The 19,261-nt window shown below is 38.5% G+C and overlaps 1 protein-coding gene across 1 annotated transcript in view; it reads left to right on the top strand.

The window, feature by feature from the left end:
* Positions 1 to 19,261, top strand: part of LOC133536041 (AT-rich interactive domain-containing protein 3B-like) — a 336,012-nt gene that overhangs the window by 207,292 nt on the left and 109,459 nt on the right. Inside the window, exon 3 of the mRNA XM_061876224.1 lies at positions 13,070 to 13,144. Coding sequence (XP_061732208.1) covers positions 13,070 to 13,144 — 75 coding nt within the window. The remainder of the gene's footprint in view (positions 1 to 13,069; positions 13,145 to 19,261) is intronic.

A 19,261-nucleotide genomic window follows, 5' to 3' on the forward strand; every position in this document is an offset into this window, starting at 1 on the left:
TTGTTTGTTTCTTATGCTTTACTGTTTTAGTATTTTATCTATTTTATTGGCTTTTACTGTTTTAAATATCTGCGATGAGGTGAGATTTTATTGTGTTGTAGTGGCAGCTGAACTCAGTGTGATAGCGTGTCATAATTACCCTATTTTTCGGACTATAAGTCGCAGTTTTTTTCATAGTTTGGCCGGGGGTGCGACTTATACTCAGGAGCGACTTATGTGTGAAATTATTAACACGTTACCGTAAAATATCAAATAAAATTATTTATTTCAGTGGTCTCCAACCACCGGGCCGCAGAATCATTTTTTTATTATTTTTATTTTTATTTTTTATTTTTATTAAATCAACATAATAAACCCAAGATACACTTACAATCAGTGCACCAACCCCAAAAACCCTCCCTCCCCAATTTACACTCATTCAAAAAAAAAAAAAAAATTAAAATAAATTATACTCGCTACGCTGTTGGCGTAATGTGCTAATAAAGGTCCATATGAGTACACAGTAGATTCACGTTTATCATTTGACTTTTTTCATGACAAAAACAAAAACAGGTTGCTCGCTGCAGTCAGCCATTTTTTAAAAACTGTCCGAATCTCAATAAATACATTGATTATCAATAATTGACGTTTACTAATCGATGATATAATCATCCATGTCTGATTTACGATATATCTAAAAATCGATTATTTTCCTCACCTCTAGGAGCCATTTTAATACCCGTATGTTGAAGCACAGTACGTCTGACTATGGTAGACGATCAGTGTGGCGTTGTAGCTTCCCAAAGTCCTACTTAAACATTTTGACAGATATTTGAGCGCCGTGTGTAATGTTCTATATCACGGGTGTCAAACTCTGGCCCGCGGGCCAAATTTGGCCCGCCGTGTAATTTCACTTGGCCCTTGAGGCAATATCAAATTAACATCAGAGCTGGCCCGCTGCTGTAACACCGCATTCACCGCTAATACTCTTACTTGCCAACCCTCCCGATTTTCCCAGGAGACTCCCGAAGTTCAGTGTCCCTCCCGAATTTCATCCCAGGGAACAGTATTGAGGGTGGGCCTTAAAGGCACTGCCTTTGGCGTTCTCTACAACCTGTCGCCACGTCCGCTTTTCTTCCGTACAAACAGCGCGCCAGCCCAGTCACATAATATATGCGGCTTATACACACACACAAGTGAATGCAATGCATACTTGGTCAACAGCCATACAGGTCACACTGAGGGTGGTCGTATAAACAACTTTAACACTGTTACAAATATGCGCCACACTGTGAACCCACACCGAACAAGAATGACACATTTTGGGAGAACATCCGCACCGTAACACAACATAAACACAACAGAACAAATACCCACAACCCCTTGCAGCACTAACTCTTCCGGGGCGCTACAATATACACCCCCCGCTATCACCAAACCCCGTCCACCTCAACCCCGCCGCCGAAAAGAGGCATTCCATTTTTATTAAAATGTTATTTGATATGCCATTGATATCTTTTAATTATTATTATTTGAAACTCGATTTTGCATGTCACTATAAATTTATGTACTGTATTGAATCTTGCTTGTTCAAGATTCAATGCAAAACTTGTTTGGGTCCCTATTAAAAGGTTAATTTGTTCAACTTTGGCCCGCTGCTTTGTTTGGTTTTAAATTTTGGCCAACTCTGTATTTGAGTTTGAGACCCCTGTTCTTTATCATCGTCAAACTCGGGGGCACACGCAGGCCAAGCTATTAAAATAATAGCATTAAAACTTAAAAATAAAGACAACTTCCGATTGTTTTCTTTGTCTTACTTTGGCCAAAAATAGAAGAAACACATTCTGAAAATATTACAATAAAAATACCGGCATTTTTTTTTTTTTACGCACATTTACATATGCATACAAATTTGTTTACTTTTGTATTCTTTCTTTAATGAATTAAGTAACGTTAATGACAACCTTTTTCCAAAACACAATACAGAATGTGAGATATAACAGGATTTGTTTTCAAAACGCTTACAACAAAGTGGCCCCCCATTTTTCAATCAATCAATGTTTATTTATATAGCCCCAAATCACAAATGTCTCAAAGGACTGCACAAATCATTACGACTACAACATCCTCGGAAGAACCCACAAAAGGGCAAGGAAAACTCACACCCAGTGGGCAGGGAGAATTCACATCCAGTGGGACGCCAGTGACAATGCTGACTATGAGAAACCTTGGAGAGGACCTCAGATGTGGGCAACCCCCCCCCTCTAGGGGACCGAAAGCAATGGATGTCGAGCGGGTCTAACATGATACTGTGAAAGTTCAATCCATAGTGGCTCCAACACAGCCGCGAGAGTTCAGTTCAAGCGGATCCAAGACAGCAGCGAGAGTCCCGTCCACAGGAGACCATCTCAAGCGGAGGCGGATCAGCAGCGTAGAGATGTCCCCAATCGATACAGGCGAGCGGTCCATCCTGGGTCCCGACGAGCGGTCCATCCTGGGTCTCGACTCTGGACAGCCAGTACTTCATCCATGGTTATCGGACCGGACCCCCTCCACAAGGGAGGGGGGGACATAGGAGAAAGAAAAGAAGCGGCAGATCAACTGGTCTAAAAAGGAGGTCTATTTAAAGGCTAGAGTATACAGATGAGTTTTAAGGTGAGATTTAAATGCTTCTACTGAGGTAGCATCTCGAACTCTTACCGGGAGGGTATTCCAGAGTACTGGAGCCCGAACGGAAAACGCTCTATAGCCCGCAGACTTTTTTTGGGCTCTAGGAATCACTAATAAGCCGGAGTCCTTTGAACGCAGATTTCTTGCCGGGACATATGGTACAATACAATCGGCAAGATAGGATGGAGCTAGACCGTGTAGTATTTTATACGTAAGTAGTAAAACCTTAAAGTCACATCTTAAGTGCACAGGAAGCCAGTGCAGGTGAGCCAGTACAGGTATATATGTATGTATATATGTATATAAAGGTATATACAGTACAGGTATATATGTATGTATATATGTATATAAAGGTATATACAGTACAGGCGTAATGTGATCAAACTTTCTTGTTCTTGTCAAAAGTCTAGCAGCCGCATTTTGTACCAACTGTAATCTTTTAATTCTAGACATGGGGAGACCCGAAAATAATACGTTACAGTAATCGAGACGAGACGTAACAAACGCATGGATAATGATCTCGGCGTCTTTAGTGGACAGAATGGAGCGAATTTTAGCGATATTACGGAGATGAAAGATGGCCGTTTTAGTAACGCTTTTAATGTGTGACTTGATGCATTTTGAAAGTTGCTAGCGCCAACACTGATGGGAGTATTGTTGCGTGCAAAAACAGCAGCAGGCGTCTTTGGCCTGCGGGCCGGTTCTAATACTAATCAAATATCATCCCGGGGGACCATATGTAATTCATTCGGCCCGCGGGCCTTGACTTTGAGACACAGGTTCTAAATGATCAGTTAGACATCAAAGGTTTTGGGCTCGCTTGCCAGAGTCATTTATTGTACAGGCGTCAACCTGCAGTCCACATGTTTCTCTTATGTGTGGCTGCCATCTGCTGGTTACACTGATCATTACACCAGGTAGCAAATAAAATAGCTTCGAGGTCGGTAAGTACTATCAATCCAATTATAAGGCGGGTTATAAGGGGAAAATGAAAGGATTTGCCGCACTTTGGACACCTCGTGATCTAAATCGTCCATATGTGTGAATGTATACATTTGTATCCTGCCTTTCCACTGCTTACCTGAAGTCAGCTGGGGTTGTCTCCAGCTTGACCACAATGAGGGTGAGCTGTAAAAGGAAGGCTGAATAATATAATAATGGGCACATGAATGGAAATGTTGGATCTGTTGTGGGAAGATAACGCGACAGGAAGTGGTCCTTGTGTGTTGTATCAGAACGTGTTTGTGTGTGTGTGTGCGTGTGTCCCATCTGGATCGTAAAAGATTCCAGAGGGGGGGAGGGCGGGGTTCAACAAGTATCTGATGAGTATTTGTTTAGGCAGCATGAATGTTTACAAGCATCCCGCGATGGATGTGGAAAATGTCTTACTCTCAGGAGCCCTTGCGACCTTTGGCCCCCCCGGGGCTCTCCTTTCAGACCCTGTAATTGCCACCGACCAATGGGCTCCCGCTTGAAACTGGACCTCGAGCCGGAGCTATTAACGTCGCCCCCCCCTCCCCCCCCCCCCCCCCACACACCCACACCCCCTCCTCCAAGCGGATCTTGTTTTGATTCCCAATGCTTTTATAGGTTTTGTCTTAGAGACATTCCTGTTGGCCACATACCGTGCAGCCTTCTCGCTGCCCTTATTTTCCTTCCTTCCCGTCTTGTGGGGCCGTCACACCTAACCCCCCCCCCCAGCACTCGCAAACATACACACAACTATGATCGGCCTTTACGAGTGTATAAAAGTGTGTGTTTGTGTTCTTGTATTTCTACCCTTCTTGAGGAATCAACAATGAAAAGTACCTACCATATGAGGAGGTGTGAACAAGTTGGGACATAAATCATGGTCCCTATACAGAAAACCATTGCATCTAATAGAGAATGTCTCATTTGCACCCCTGGTGGTGAAATCTATTAAAATGAACGTGGTCCCAAAAAGTAGAGATTTTTCAAATTGACTGTGTTGATTTTAAAAAGTGCTACACGTCTGGTCAACATATGAAATAACAAGTTTGTGTGTAAACGTTTTTTGAAGTGCTCCCCCTCTGGTCAACATATGAAATAACAAGCGTGTTTAAGAAATTGAAATGCGCCCCATTTGGCCGATATTAATAAAAATAAATAAATATGTATATAGAGACATACTGTAATAACAAAGTAAATAAGGAAGATTAAAAACCAATTACAAGCAAAAATTCAAAAAATAAAAAAAATACTAAAACCAGTCTTTTTCACAATTTCGACTTTTTTCTTATAAAACTGGGAACAATTTCTCATTATTTGTTTCTTTAATATTGCAAAAATGTTTACCTTTTCATGTAAAATTATTACTTTTTCATGTAAAATAACTTTTTCATGTAAAATTGTTACTTGTTACTGCATTATGGTGACATTTGTCATATAAAATTCTGACTTGTACCACAATATTTTTTTTAGTTCTTGTAAAATTGTGACATATTTTTGTGACAAATGATGACTTTTGTCATAATTTTGAAGTGCCCCCCCTCTGGTCAACATGTGAAATAACAAGTGTGTGTAACAAATTGAAATGCGCCCCCTTTGGCCAAAATTTATAAAAATAAATAAATATGTATATAGAGACATACTGTAATAACTTGAAGTAAATAATGAAGATTAAAACCAATTACACGCAAAAATTAAAAAAATTAAAAACTACTAAAAGCAGTCTTTTTTTTACAATTTCGACTTTTTTCTTATAAAATTGGGAACAATTTCTCATTATTTCTGTTTCTGTAATATTGCTAAAAAATATTACTTTTTCATGTAAAATTATTACTTTTTCATGTAAATTACTGTTTCATGTAAAATTGTTACTTTTTACTGCATTATGGTGACATTTGTCATATAAAATTCTGACTTGTATCCCAATATTTTTTGTAGTTCTTGTAAATTTGTGACTTTTTGTGACAAATGATGACTTTTGTCATAATTTTGAAGTGCCCCCCCTCTGGTCAACATATGAAATAACAAGTGTGTGTAACAAATTGAAATGCGCCCCTTTGGCCAAAATTAATAAAAATAAATAAATATGTATATAGAGACATACTGTAATAATTTGAAGTAAATAATGAAGATTAAAAACCAATTACAAGCAAAAATTCGAAAAATATAAAAAATGGTAAAAGCAGTCTTTTTTACAATTTCGACTTTTTTCTTATAAAATTGGGAACAATTTCTCATTATTTCTGTTTCTGTAATATTGCTAAAAATTATTACTTTTTCATGTAAAATTGTTACTTGTTACTGCATTATGGTGACATTTGTCATATAAAATTCTGACTTGTACCACAATATTTTTTTTTGTTCTTGTAAAATTGTGACATTTTTTTGTGACAAATGATGACTTTTGTCATAATTTTGAAGTGCCCCCCGTCTGGTCAACATATGAAATAACAAGTGTGTGTAACAAATTGAAATGCGCCCCCTTTGACCAAAATTCATAAAAATAAATAAACATGTTTGTATAGAAAAACTGTAATAACTTGAGGTAAATAATGAAGATTAAAAACCAATTACAAGTAAAAAATAAAAAAATTAAAATTGTGACATTTTTTGTGATAAATGATGACTTTTGTCATAATTTTGAAGTGCTTCCTCTCCAGTCAACATATGAAATAAGTGTATGTAATAAATTGAAATGCGCCCCATTTGGCCAAAATTAATAAAAAATAAATAAAAATGTATATAGAGACATACTGTAATAACGTGAAGTAAATAATGAAGATTAAACACCAATTACAAGCAACACATTCAAAAAATAAAGAATTAAAAATTGTGACATTTTTTGTGACGAATGATGACTTTTGTCATAATTTTGAAGTGCTTCCCCTCTGGTCAACATATGAAATAACAAGTATGTGTAACAAATTCAAATGCGCCCCCTTTGGCCAAATTTTATAAAAAATAAATTGATACGTATATAGAGACATACTGTAATAACTTAGAGTGAATAATGAAGATTAAAAACCAATTATAAGCAAAAAATTTAAAAAATTACTAAAAGCAGTCTTTTTTTCACAATGTCGACTTTTTTCTTATAAAATTGGGAACAATTTCTCATCACTTCTGTTTCTGTAATATTTCCATATTTTCTTGTTAGAATATTACTTTTTCATGTAAAATTGTTACTTTTTACTGCATTATGGTGACATTTGTCATAAAATTCTGACTTGTATCACAATATTTTTTGTTGTTCTTGTAAAATTGTGACATTTTTTTTGTGACAAATGATGACTTTTCTCATAACTTTGTCAAGCAAAAAGCAGATTATTATCATAACATTGCCAAAATGTTTGTTTTCTTACAAAATTGTGACTTTCCTCGGGTAAAATTACGACTTTTCATAAAATTGCCAGAATGTTAAGCTTTTCTTGTGAAATTGCATCTGGGTAAAATTCCAACTTTTATCATAATATTGGACAAATCTTGTAAAAATTTGACTTGCGTCGCGTAAAATAAAGACTTAGGTTTTTGGCAGTGTTAAAATCAAAGATTTTCTTGTGAAATTGTGAACTTTTTCTTGTAAAATTCCAACTAATTTAGCAAAAGTTTTTGTATATTTGCATAGTATGTATATATTATTAATGTAAATACAAATCTAGAAAGGGTGGTCCTAAAGAAGAAGGCTTTTTTTCGGAGGAATGTGTGTGTGTGTGTGCGTGTGTGTGTGTGTGTGTGTGTGTGTGTGTGTGTGTGTGTGTGTGTGTGTGTGTGTGTGTGTGTGTCCTCGCCCCTCCTGACAGCCCAGCTACACTCCATGAACTTGGCCACCCGTCACAGCTGCATTAAGATGGAAGGATGGGGGGGGGGGCTGCTTGTGTCCAGCTGGGTCGGAAGACATGGGTGGGGGGGTTCAGAGATGCAGATGGTTCAGGTCAAATGGAGATGTTTGAGGATGAAGAGTGTGTGGGGGTGGGAGACACAGAAGCCCAGGGGCGCAATAACTCCAGAGGTTACTCCTCCAACCCCCACAAAAGAAAAAAAAAAAGGCCTTCCTTAAGTTTGAGTACATATTAGTTTTTCTCGTGTTGGTTGTTGTGGCAGCTTTATTTGGAGTTTACCCGTTTGATTAACCTGTGCTCTTTGTCAGGCTGATGGCTCCTTTGTCAAACAGTATTTTGGAGGAAACCAGCTGAGGTCAAAGAGCTGAGATATTCTTTAAAAAGAGACAACTGCTGCGGAAACAGTTAAAGTCAGCCATGATATACCTGAAGATTCTTTCATTTTGATCCATTTTCACCAAGGACATGGTGGAAATAGAAATGTTCCATCATAATAGCATTTGTTAAATGTTTAAAGTAGAAATATTCTACCAAAGGTACTGCAGAGAGGTTGGGGATTTTTTTTATTTTTCGTATTCTTTTAGGGCTGTGAAAAATAATGAGTTAAGTAATGAATCAAAAAAAAAATCACATTAATCATCTGTAGTTGCAAAATAATCATGCATGTTTTAGATTACTTTTTTTTTACATTAAATTATTTTGCCTTCCTTTACATTAAGATTATTTTACATCTGCTCTATCATAACAGCCTTTATTGAATTTTTAATGAATATATATATATATATATATATATATATATATATATATATATATATACACACATACACACACTATATATATCCATCCATCCATCCATTTTTCTACCGCTTATTCCCTTTCGGGGTCGCGGGGGGCGCTGGCGCTTATTTCAGCTACAATCGGGCGGAAGGCGGGGTTCACCCTGGACAAGTCGCCACCTCATCGCAGGGCCAACACAGATAGACAGACAACATTCACACTCACATTCACACACTAGGGCCAATTTAGTGTTGCCAATCAACCTATCCCCAGGTGCATGTCTTTGGAAGTGGGAGGAAGCCGGAGTACCCGGAGGGAACCCACGCATTCACGGGGAGAACATGCAAACTCCACACAGAAAGATCCCGAGCCTGGATTTGAACCCAGGACTGCAGGACCTTCGTATTGTGAGGCAGACGCACTAACCCCTCTGCCACCGTGAAGCCCCACTATATATATATATATATATATATATATATATATACACACACACAGTACCCATGTGTGTGTCTACATATACATATATATATACACATATAAACCGCGGGTCACATGACAAAAAAAAAAATATATATATATGTATGTATGTATATATTTTATATATATATATGTATATATATATATATACATACATACATACATACACACACAGTACACACGTGTGCGTATGTGTGTGTCTACATATACATATATATATACACATATAAACCGCGGGTCACATGACAAAAAAATAAATTTTAATAAGATTCGGGCGGGTGGCGGTTGAACCATCCGGAAATATTTGATATGCATGGTTCTGGGATCGGTATCCTCTACCATTCAAAGAGCCATTTAAGACCCGTGTCACAAAGCGAAGAAGACAATAGGAGACGCTAATATTCTCTAGAAAGACTACCGGCAGTCACCCAGATAATATGTATTAGGGCGTGCTATGAAGTCATTGACTTTCTCGCCCTCTACAACATGTACGATCTGCTTGTCAGTCCAGCAACATGTTGTGTGTGGCTTCCGCGGCAACAAGCACACGACTGCAAGGCATACTGGGTGACACAGAGTACACTAATGGTTGTGATATACACAATTTTAACACTATTAGTAATATGCGCCACGCTGTGAAGCCACACCAAACAACATTGACAAACACATTTCGGGAGAACATCCTTCCAGTAACACAACATAAACGCAACACAACAAACACCCAGAATCCTTTGTATCCATGACACATCCTGACTATTTTATACACCCCGCTATATATTCAGGATTTGTCACGGATACAAAGGATTCTGGGTATTTGTTGTGTTGCGTTTATGTTGTGTTACTGTGAGGATTTTCTCCCGAAATGTGTTTGTCAGTCTTGTTTGGTGTGGCTTCACAGCGTGGCGCATATTAGTAAAAGTGTTAAAGTTGTTTATATCACAACCATCAGTGTACTCTGTATCACCCAGTATGCCTTTCAATCTTGTTCGTGTGATTATAGAAGCTGCATACAACATGTTTCCGGACTAATAAATGGTTTGTACATGTTGTTGAAGGTGTCAAAGGCAATGGCTTCACAGCACGTCCAAATTCTTGTCATCAGGATGAACGCTATTGGATATTCGCAAGATCGTTAGCGGCTCCCATTGTCTTCATAACTCTGTGAAACGGGTTTAAATGGCTCTGTGAGTAGTAAAAGTGGTCGACCTCTGATGTATTTCAGCGGGCGGGTGGTGTCGGTTCTGATAAAATGTTGGTTCGGGTGTACGGCGGGTGGATGACGACTTTGGTGATGCGGTTGCGGATGATATAATTGCCTATCCGCGCATCTCTAACATATATGTTTATAATTCTATGTTGTATGTGTGTTTGCGTGCATGTATACATTTTTATTTAAAGCTATCAAAAATTAATTCATGTAATTAATCACTCATAATCACGGATAAATCATGCAATTTATTTAGATTTTTAAAAAGAGTTTTTACATATAATTTATTTAGACCTCCTTGACATTAACTGCGCCCAAAAGGCAGCTTGGTTGTTAGGTCATTGATCAGGTCAATGCACTCACATACAAAATTGTGCTTCAAAATAAAGCTTTAGATAATGCTTTTACCAGGTTTTGAGCAAACACATTACTTACATTAAAGTCAAACATTCAAAGAAATATTTGTGTGTGAGATTCTGATGAGGGATTTTCATTTGTTTTAAAGTATGGAGGCCTTTCTTTAGCTTATTTTAAATTATGTACGTAATTTACTGTGAATAATCACAATTAATTCAAGTGATTCATTTGAATTTAATCAAATTAATTTGACAGCGCTCTTCTTTTGGTTTCCTTTGCAATTTTTACACAAAAAGTAAATGTCTTTTCTTTGTTCCAACAGACTGTATTGTATAGAAATTGCAGTTGCTACAAGAGTGGTCACTTTAGCATCGGTTTTAGCAGCTGCAAGCGTTTTTATGTTATTAATAACAGCTGCAAAACTCTTGACGATTAGTAATAACATATTCCATTTAAATGATGGAAAAACCGTGATTAAAACTACGCGGTGATAACTTTATTGACAGACCAGCTTGCTAGCTAGCTTAAATGCTAACATGAAAACAAGAGTCATAAACATATTTCCCCATTAAGTAAAGTCATATCCCAATCTAAACTTGTACATAACTGTCCAGCGTTTGTGATAGGAATTTTCAAAATGGGGCGCCAGGGACCCCATCACGTCATAAAAATGGGGTCCCACTTTTTTTGTAAGCGTTTTGAAAACAAATGATGAATGTATGCATTATCCTGTTATATCTCACATTCTATATTGTGTTTTGGAAAAAGGTTGTCATAAACATTACTTAATTCATTAAAAATAATAATACAAAAGAAAACAAATGTTTGTCAATACATAGATTTATTCAGTTATAAACATTCATTTACTTTCTTCTTTCCTTCATGGATCTAAACTTTATCGCAGCCAGTAGTTTTTTTCTATATTTGTATTTAATAAGTTGTAGGTGAAGTCAATTTAGTATAAAAGTGAAATTTTTTTTTTGCTTCAGTCATGAAATAAATGATGGTAATCGTGAGCCAGGGCCTACATCCAAACATCCATCCATTTTTCTACCGCTTGTCCCTTTGGGGGTGACGGGGGTGCTGGAGCCTATCCCAGCTGCACTCGGGCGGAAGGCGGGGGTACGACCTAGACAAATCACCTTATCATGCGTTATTTAACGCTTAAATATCTCTACATCAACTTCTGATCTATTTTTTAATTCTAAGTTGTTGGGTTTTTTTAATGTTGTTTTTTTTGTCTTTTTTTCTGCCCTTTTTGTCAAAGATAACTGTTTTTTTTTATAGCAAACAAACTAAATATGCAAAATGTTCCGAGGGAGGAGCAGGGAAACCTGCGAAACAGGCTTGTCGGGATGAAATAGCTTGTTTTTTTTCTTGACCTTGTGTGTGTGTGTGTGTGTGTGTGTTTGTGTGTGTGTGTGTGTGTGTGTGTGTGTGTGTGTGTGTGTGTGTGTGTGTGTGTGTGTGTGTGTGTGTGTGTGTGTGTGTGTGTGTGTGTGTGTGTGTGTGTATGTTTAAATATATATATATATGCATATATATATATATATATATATGTATGTATGTGTGTGTACATGTGTGTATATATATGTATATATGTGTGTGTATGCGTATATATACATTTTTGTGTATGTATATATATATACACATATGTGTGTGTGTGTATGTATATATATGTGTGTGTACATGTATATATATGTATGTGTATATATGTGTGTATTTATGTATATATATGTATGTGTATATATATATACATATGTATGTATGTTTGTATATGCATATATATACACGTATGTATGTATGTATGTATACATGTATGTGTGTATATATATATATTTATACATATGTATGTGTGTATGTATGTATATGTATATATATATGTATGTGTGTATGTATGTATATGTATATATATATGTATGTGTGTATGTATGTATATGTATATATATATATATGTATGTGTGTATGTATGTATATGTATATATATATGTGTATGTATATATATATGTGTATATACTATATATACATATATATATATATATATATATATATATATATATATATATACATACATACATATAAAACATTTTTTAAATATTTGTCCTAAACAGCCACTCAGGCATATTGTTGATATAGATGATCATATCTAATGTACAGATTTACTTTAGGAAGGAGAAGCATTGGATACGTTTCTTGTTTTTTTTATATAAATAAGAAGACACAATCAACCTTTTTGGGCAAATTATTTGTATTTGACTTTATTAAATGTTTGGGTAGAATTGTATTAAACAAAACCAAGTTTCTTTCAGGTAATATAGACATTTATTAGAACTGTTTGTCTATTTTATGGAGGAATGTAGTTCATCCAAGAACTGTAAACCATCCATCCATCCATTTCCTACCGCTTATTCCCTTTTTGGGGTTGCGGGGGGCGCTGGCGCCTATCCCAGCTACAATCGGGCGGAAGGCGAGGTACACCCTGGACAAGTCGCCACCTCATCACAGGAACTGGAAACCAGTGTTATAAAAAAAAGTGATGATTTAGATTTTGAATCGAATCGTGACCCCCAAGAATGGAATCAAATGGTTGTGGTGTCCAAAGAGGTTCAGCCCTACTTAAAATTTCTTCTTAAAAACTCATTCTCATAAGCAGTTTTTTTGAAAAATGTGGTACCATCACTAAAACATGTCTGACTTGACAGAGCTGAGATCTCGCACACATTCCTGCCAGAAGTGGAGAGTGTTTGTGACTCTTCTTGCTTACCTTTTCCCGCCTTTCTTTGTCTCCTGGCAGAACGGAAGTGCGAGCTGGGCGGACGAGGCCGACAGCAGCAGAGGGCGGGGAGAAGCCTCCAGAGACTTCGCCAAGGTGAGCCTCCTTGCAGACTGCGGCGGTTCTAGTCCTTTTGGATGATTTGGACGACGGTTCCCCTCGAACTATCTGCTCTAGATGATAGACTTTTTTTTTTTTTTATTGGCTCCAGAGGAAGTAGCGCTGATGTTGGTGTCACCTCTTCTGTTGAAAGTTACGCTTTCAGAAGTGATGCTTCCTCAACCTTTTGCCCACACATGTCAACTACAAACCCCGTTTCCATATGAGTTGGGAAATTGTGTTAGATGTAAATATAAACAAAATACGATGATTCGCAAATCCTTTTCAACCCATATTCAATTGAATATGCTACAAAGACAACATATTTGACGTTCAAACTCAAACTTTATTTTTTCTGCAAATCATAATTAACTTAGAATTTCATGGCTGCAACACGTGCCAAAGTAGTTGGGAAAGGGTATGTTCACCACTGTGTTACATCACCTTTCCTTTTAACAACACTAAATATACCTTTGGAAACTAATTGTTGAAGCTTTGAATGTGGAATTCTTTCCCATTCTTGTTTTATGTAGAGCTTCAGTCGTTCAACAGTCCGGGGTCTCAGCTGTCCTATTTTACGCTTCACACATTTTCCATGGGAGACAGGTCTGGACTGCAGGCGGGCCAGGAAAGTACCCGCACTCTTTTACTATGAAGCTACACTAACTTGTGGCTTGGCATTGTCTTGCTGAAATAAGCAGGGGCGTCCATGATAACATTGCTTGGATGACAACATATGTTGCTCCAAAACCTGTATGGACCTTTCAGCATTAATGGTGCCTTCACAGATGTGTAAGTTACCCATGCCTTGGGCACTAATACACCCCCATACCATCACAGATGCTGACTTTTGAACTTTGCGCCTATAACAATCCGAATGGTTATTTTCCTCTTTGTTCTGGAGGACACCACGTCCTCTGTTTCCAAATATAATTTGAAATGTGAACTCGTCAGACCACAGAACACCTTTCCACTTTGCATCAGTCCATCTTAGGTGAGCTTGGGCCCAGCCAAGCCGGTGGCGTTTCAGGGTGTTGTTGATAAATGGGTTTGGCTTTGCATAGTAGAGTTTTAACTTGCACTTACAGATGTAGCGACCAACTGTAGTTACTGACAGTGGTTTTATGAAATGTTCCTGAGCCCATGTGGTGATATCCTTTACACACCGATGTCGGTTTTTGATGCAGTACCGCCTGAGGGGTCAAAGGTCTGTAATATCATCGCTTACGTGCAGTGATTTTTCCAGATTTTCTGAACTTTTGATGATTTTACGGACCGTAGATGGTAAAATCCCTAAATTCCTTGCAATAGCTCGTTGAGAAATGTTGTTCTAAAACTGTTCTACAATTTGCTTACAAAGTGGTGACCCTCGCCCCGTCTTTGTTTGTGAATTACTTAGCATTTCATGGAAGCTGCTTTATACCCAATCATGGCACCCACCTGTTCCCAATTAGCCTGCACACCTGTGGGATGTTCCAAACAAGTGTTTGATGAGCATTCCTCAACTTTATCAGTATTTATTGCCACCTTTCCCAACTTCTTTGTCACGTGTTGCTGGCATCACATTTTAAAGTTAATGATTGTTTGCAAAAAAAGAACATCAAATATGTTGTATTTGTAGCATATTCAACTGAATATGGGTTGAAAATGATTTGAAAATCCTTGTATTCCGTTTATATTTACATCTAACACAATTTCCCAACTCATATGGAAACGGGGTTTGTAGACAAAGGGAATAGAAAAGTCCATACTTTGATCACAGTAGTAAATTGGCAATACTTCAAATACAGCAGATGTTGAACATGCTTCGGGGACCAACACATTCAGAGCAAGGGTCTTTCAGTTTTTACAGGCCAAGGAACCCCCAAACTGATGGAGAGAAGCTGCAGGGACCCCTACTTATATATCTTGTATGAAATGATCATCATATTTAACATTAAACTGGTTCTGAATGTACTTTGTTATTATAGTGCCATTCTAACCATTTGTAAAGCACAGTATTGTGCTGCTTACAGCTAGCTGACAACTAGCATGCCAAACGCTACCCTACATCCAGTGCTCTAATTGCTAGCTGGCAACTAGCGCGTTAATTGCTAGCTGGCAACTAGCGAGTTAATTGCTAGCTGGCAACTAGCGCTCTAATTGCTAGCTGACAACTACAGTGTTAATTGTAAGCTATCCGCTAGAGTGTTAATTGCTGGGTAACAACTGGCACATTAATTGCTACCTGACAACCAGTGCGTTTAATGTTAGCTGGCAACCAGCGCGTTAATTGCTAGCTGGCAACCAGCGCGTTAATTGCTAGCTGGCAACCAGCGCGTTAATTGCTAGCTGCCAACTAGCGCTCTAATTGCTAGCTGCCAACTAGAGTGTTAATTGTAAGCTCATCACTAGAATGTTAATTGCTAGGTGACAACTGGCGCATTAATTGCTACCTGACAACTAGCGCATTAATTGCTACCTGACAACTAGCATATTAATTGATAACTAGCAACTAGAGTGTTAATTGCTATACGGCAACTAACGCGCTAATCACTAGCTGGCAATTGGCATCTTAATTACTCGATGACATTTATTGTTTTAATTGCTAGCTGGCAACTAGCACGTTAATCGCTAGGTGACAACGAGCATGCCAAACGCTAGCCTACATCCAGTGCTCTAATTGCTAGCTGACCACTAGAGTGTTAATTGCTAGGTGACAACTGGCGCATTAATTGCTACCTGACAACTAGCGCATTAATTGCTACCTGACAACTAGCGTATTAATTGATAACTAGCAACTAGAGTGTTAATTGCTATACGGCAACTAACGCGCTAATCACTAGCTGGCAATTGGCATCTTAATTACTCGATGACATTTATTGTTTTAATTGCTAGCTGACAACTAGCACGTTAATCGCTAGGTGACAACGAGCATGCCAAACGCTAGCCTACATCCAGTGCTCTAATTGCTAGCTGACCACTAGAGTGTTAATTGCTAGGTGACAACTGGCGCATTAATTGCTACCTGACAATTACTGCATTAATTGCTAGCTGACAACTAGCGCCTTAATTGCTAGCTGGCAACTACAGTGTTAATTGTAAGCTATCCGCTAGAGTGTTAATTGCTGGGTAACAACTGGCACATTAATTGCTACCTGACAACCAGTGCGTTTAATGTTAGCTGGCAACCAGCGCGTTAATTGCTAGCTGGCAACTAGCGCTCTAATTGCTAGCTGCCAACTAGAGTGTTAATTGTAAGCTCATCACTGGAATGTTAATTGCTAGGTGACAACTGGCGCATTAATTGCTACCTGACAACTAGCGCATTAATTGCTACCTGACAACTAGCGTATTAATTGATAACTAGCAACTAGAGTGTTAATTGCTATATGGCAACTAACGCGCTAATCACTAGCTGGCAATTGGCATCTTAATTACTCGATGACATTTATTGTTTTAATTGCTAGCTGACAACTAGCACGTTAATCGCTAGGTGACAACGAGCATGCCAAACGCTAGCCTACATCCAGTGCTCTAATTGCTAGCTGACCACTAGAGTGTTAATTGCTAGGTGACAACTGGCGCATTAATTGCTACCTGACAATTACTGCATTAATTGCTAGCTGACAACTAGCGCCTTAATTGCTAGCGGAAACTAGCACGTTAATTGCTAACTGGCAACTAAGAGTGTCAATTGTAAGCTGGCCACTAGTGTTAATTGCTAAGTGCTGACAACTAGCGCAGTAATTGCTAGCTGGTAACGAGCTCATTAATTGATAGCTGGCAACAAGCTCGTTAACTGGTAGCTGGCAACTAGCGTGTTATTTGCTAGCTGGCAACTAAAGTGTTAATTGTAAGCTAGCCACTGGAGTGTTAATTGCCAGGTGACAACTGGCGCATTAATTACTATCTGGCAACCAGCACGTTAATTGCTATCTGGCAACCAGCACATTAATTGCTAGCTGACAACTAGCACGTTAATCGCTAGGTGACAACGAGCATGCCAAACGCTACGCTACATCCAGTGCTCTAATTGCTAGCTGACCACTAGAGTGTTAATTGCTAGGTGACAACTGGCGCATTAATTGCTACCTGACAACTACTGCATTAATTGCTAGCTGACAACTGGCGCCTTAATTGCTAGCTGGAAACTAGCACGTTAATTGCTAACTGGCAACTAAGAGTGTCAATTGTAAGCTGGCCACTAGAGTGTTAATTTTTAGGCGCCGACAACTAGCGCATTAATTGCTAGCTGGCAACGAGCTCGTTAATTGGTAGCTGGCAACTAGTGCGTTATTTGCTAGCTGGCAACTAAAGTGTTAATTGTAAGCTAGCCACTGGAGGGTTAATTGCTAGGTGACAACTGGCGCAATAATTACTATCTGGCAACCAGCACGTTAATTGCTACCTGGCAACTAGTGCGTTAATTGCTACCTGGCAACTAGCGAGTTAATTGCTAGCTGGCAACTAGAGTGTTGATTGTAAGCTAGCCACTAGAGTGTTCATTGCTACCTCACAACTAGTACATTAATTGCTAGCTGGCAACTAGAGTGTTGATTGTACGATAGCAACCAGAGTGTTGATTGTAAGCTAGCCACTAGAGTGTTCATTTCTACCTCACAACTAGCACATTAATTGCTAGCTGGCAACTAGCGCATTAAAATGCTAGCTGGCAACTTGAGTGTTGATTGTACGATAGCAACTAGTGTGTTGATTGTACGATAGCAACTAGTGTGTTGATTGTACGATAGCAACTAGTGTGTTGATTGTACGATAGCAACTAGTGTGTTGATTGTACGATAGCAACTAGAGTGTTGATTGTAAGCTAGCCACTGGAGTGTTAATTGCTAGGTGACAACTGGCGCATTAATTACTATCTGGCAACCAGCACGTTAATTGCTAGCTGGCAACTACAGTGTTGATTGTACGATAGCAACCAGAATGTTGATTGTAAGCTAGCCACTAGAGTGTTAATTGCTACCTCACAACTAGCACATTAATTGCTAGCTGGCAACTAGCGCATTAAAATGCTAGCTGGCAACTAGAGTGTTGATTGTACGATAGCAACTAGTGTTGATTCTACAATAGTAACTAGAGTGTTGATTGTACGATAGCAACCAGAGTGTTGATTTTAAGCTAGCCACTAGAGTGTTAATTGCTACCTCACAACTAGTACATTAATTGCTAGCTGGCAACTAGAGTGTTGATTGTACGATAGCAACCAGAGTGTTGATTGTAAAGCCAGCCACTAGAGCGTTAATTGCTACCTCGCAACTAGCACATTAATTGCTAGCTGGCAACTAGCGCATTAAAATGCTAGCTGGCAACTAGAGTGTTGATTGTACGATAGCAACTAGTGTTGATTGTACGATAGCAACTAGTGTTGATTGTACGATAGCAACTAGAGTGTTGATTGTACGATAGCAACTAGAGTGTTGATTGTAAGCTAGCCACTGGAGTGTTAATTGCTAGGTGACAACTGGCGCATTAATTACTATCTGGCAACCAGCACGTTAATTGCTATCTGGCAACCAGCACGTTAATTGCTAGCTGGCAACTACAGTGTTGATTGTACGATAGCAACCATAATGTTGATTGTAAGCTAGCCACTAGAGTGTTAATTGCTACCTCACAACTAGCACATTAATTGCTAGCTGGCAACTAGCGCATTAAAATGCTAGCTGGCAACTAGAGTGTTGATTGTACGATAGCAACTAGTGTTGATTGTACGATAGCAACTAGTGTTGATTCTACAATAGCAACTAGAGTGTCGATTGTACGATAGCAACTAGAGTGTTGATTGTACGATAGCAACCAGAGTGTTGATTGTAAGCTAGCCACTAGAGTGTTAATTGCTACCTCACAACTAGCACATTAATTGCTAGCTGGCAACTACAGTGTTGATTGTACGATAGCAACCAGAGTGTTGAATGTAAGCTAGCCACTAGAGTGTTAATTGCTACCTCACAACCAGCACATTAATTGCTAGCTGGCAACTAGAGTGTTGATTGTACGATAGCAACTAGTGTTGATTGTACGATAGCAACTAGTGTTGATTCTACAATAGCAACTAGAGTGTCGATTGTACGATAGCAACCAGAGTGTTGATTGTAAGCTAGCCACTAGAGTGTT

This window comes from Nerophis ophidion, linkage group LG02, assembly GCF_033978795.1.
Source record: "Nerophis ophidion isolate RoL-2023_Sa linkage group LG02, RoL_Noph_v1.0, whole genome shotgun sequence".
NCBI classification, from domain to species: Eukaryota; Metazoa; Chordata; class Actinopteri; order Syngnathiformes; family Syngnathidae; genus Nerophis; species Nerophis ophidion.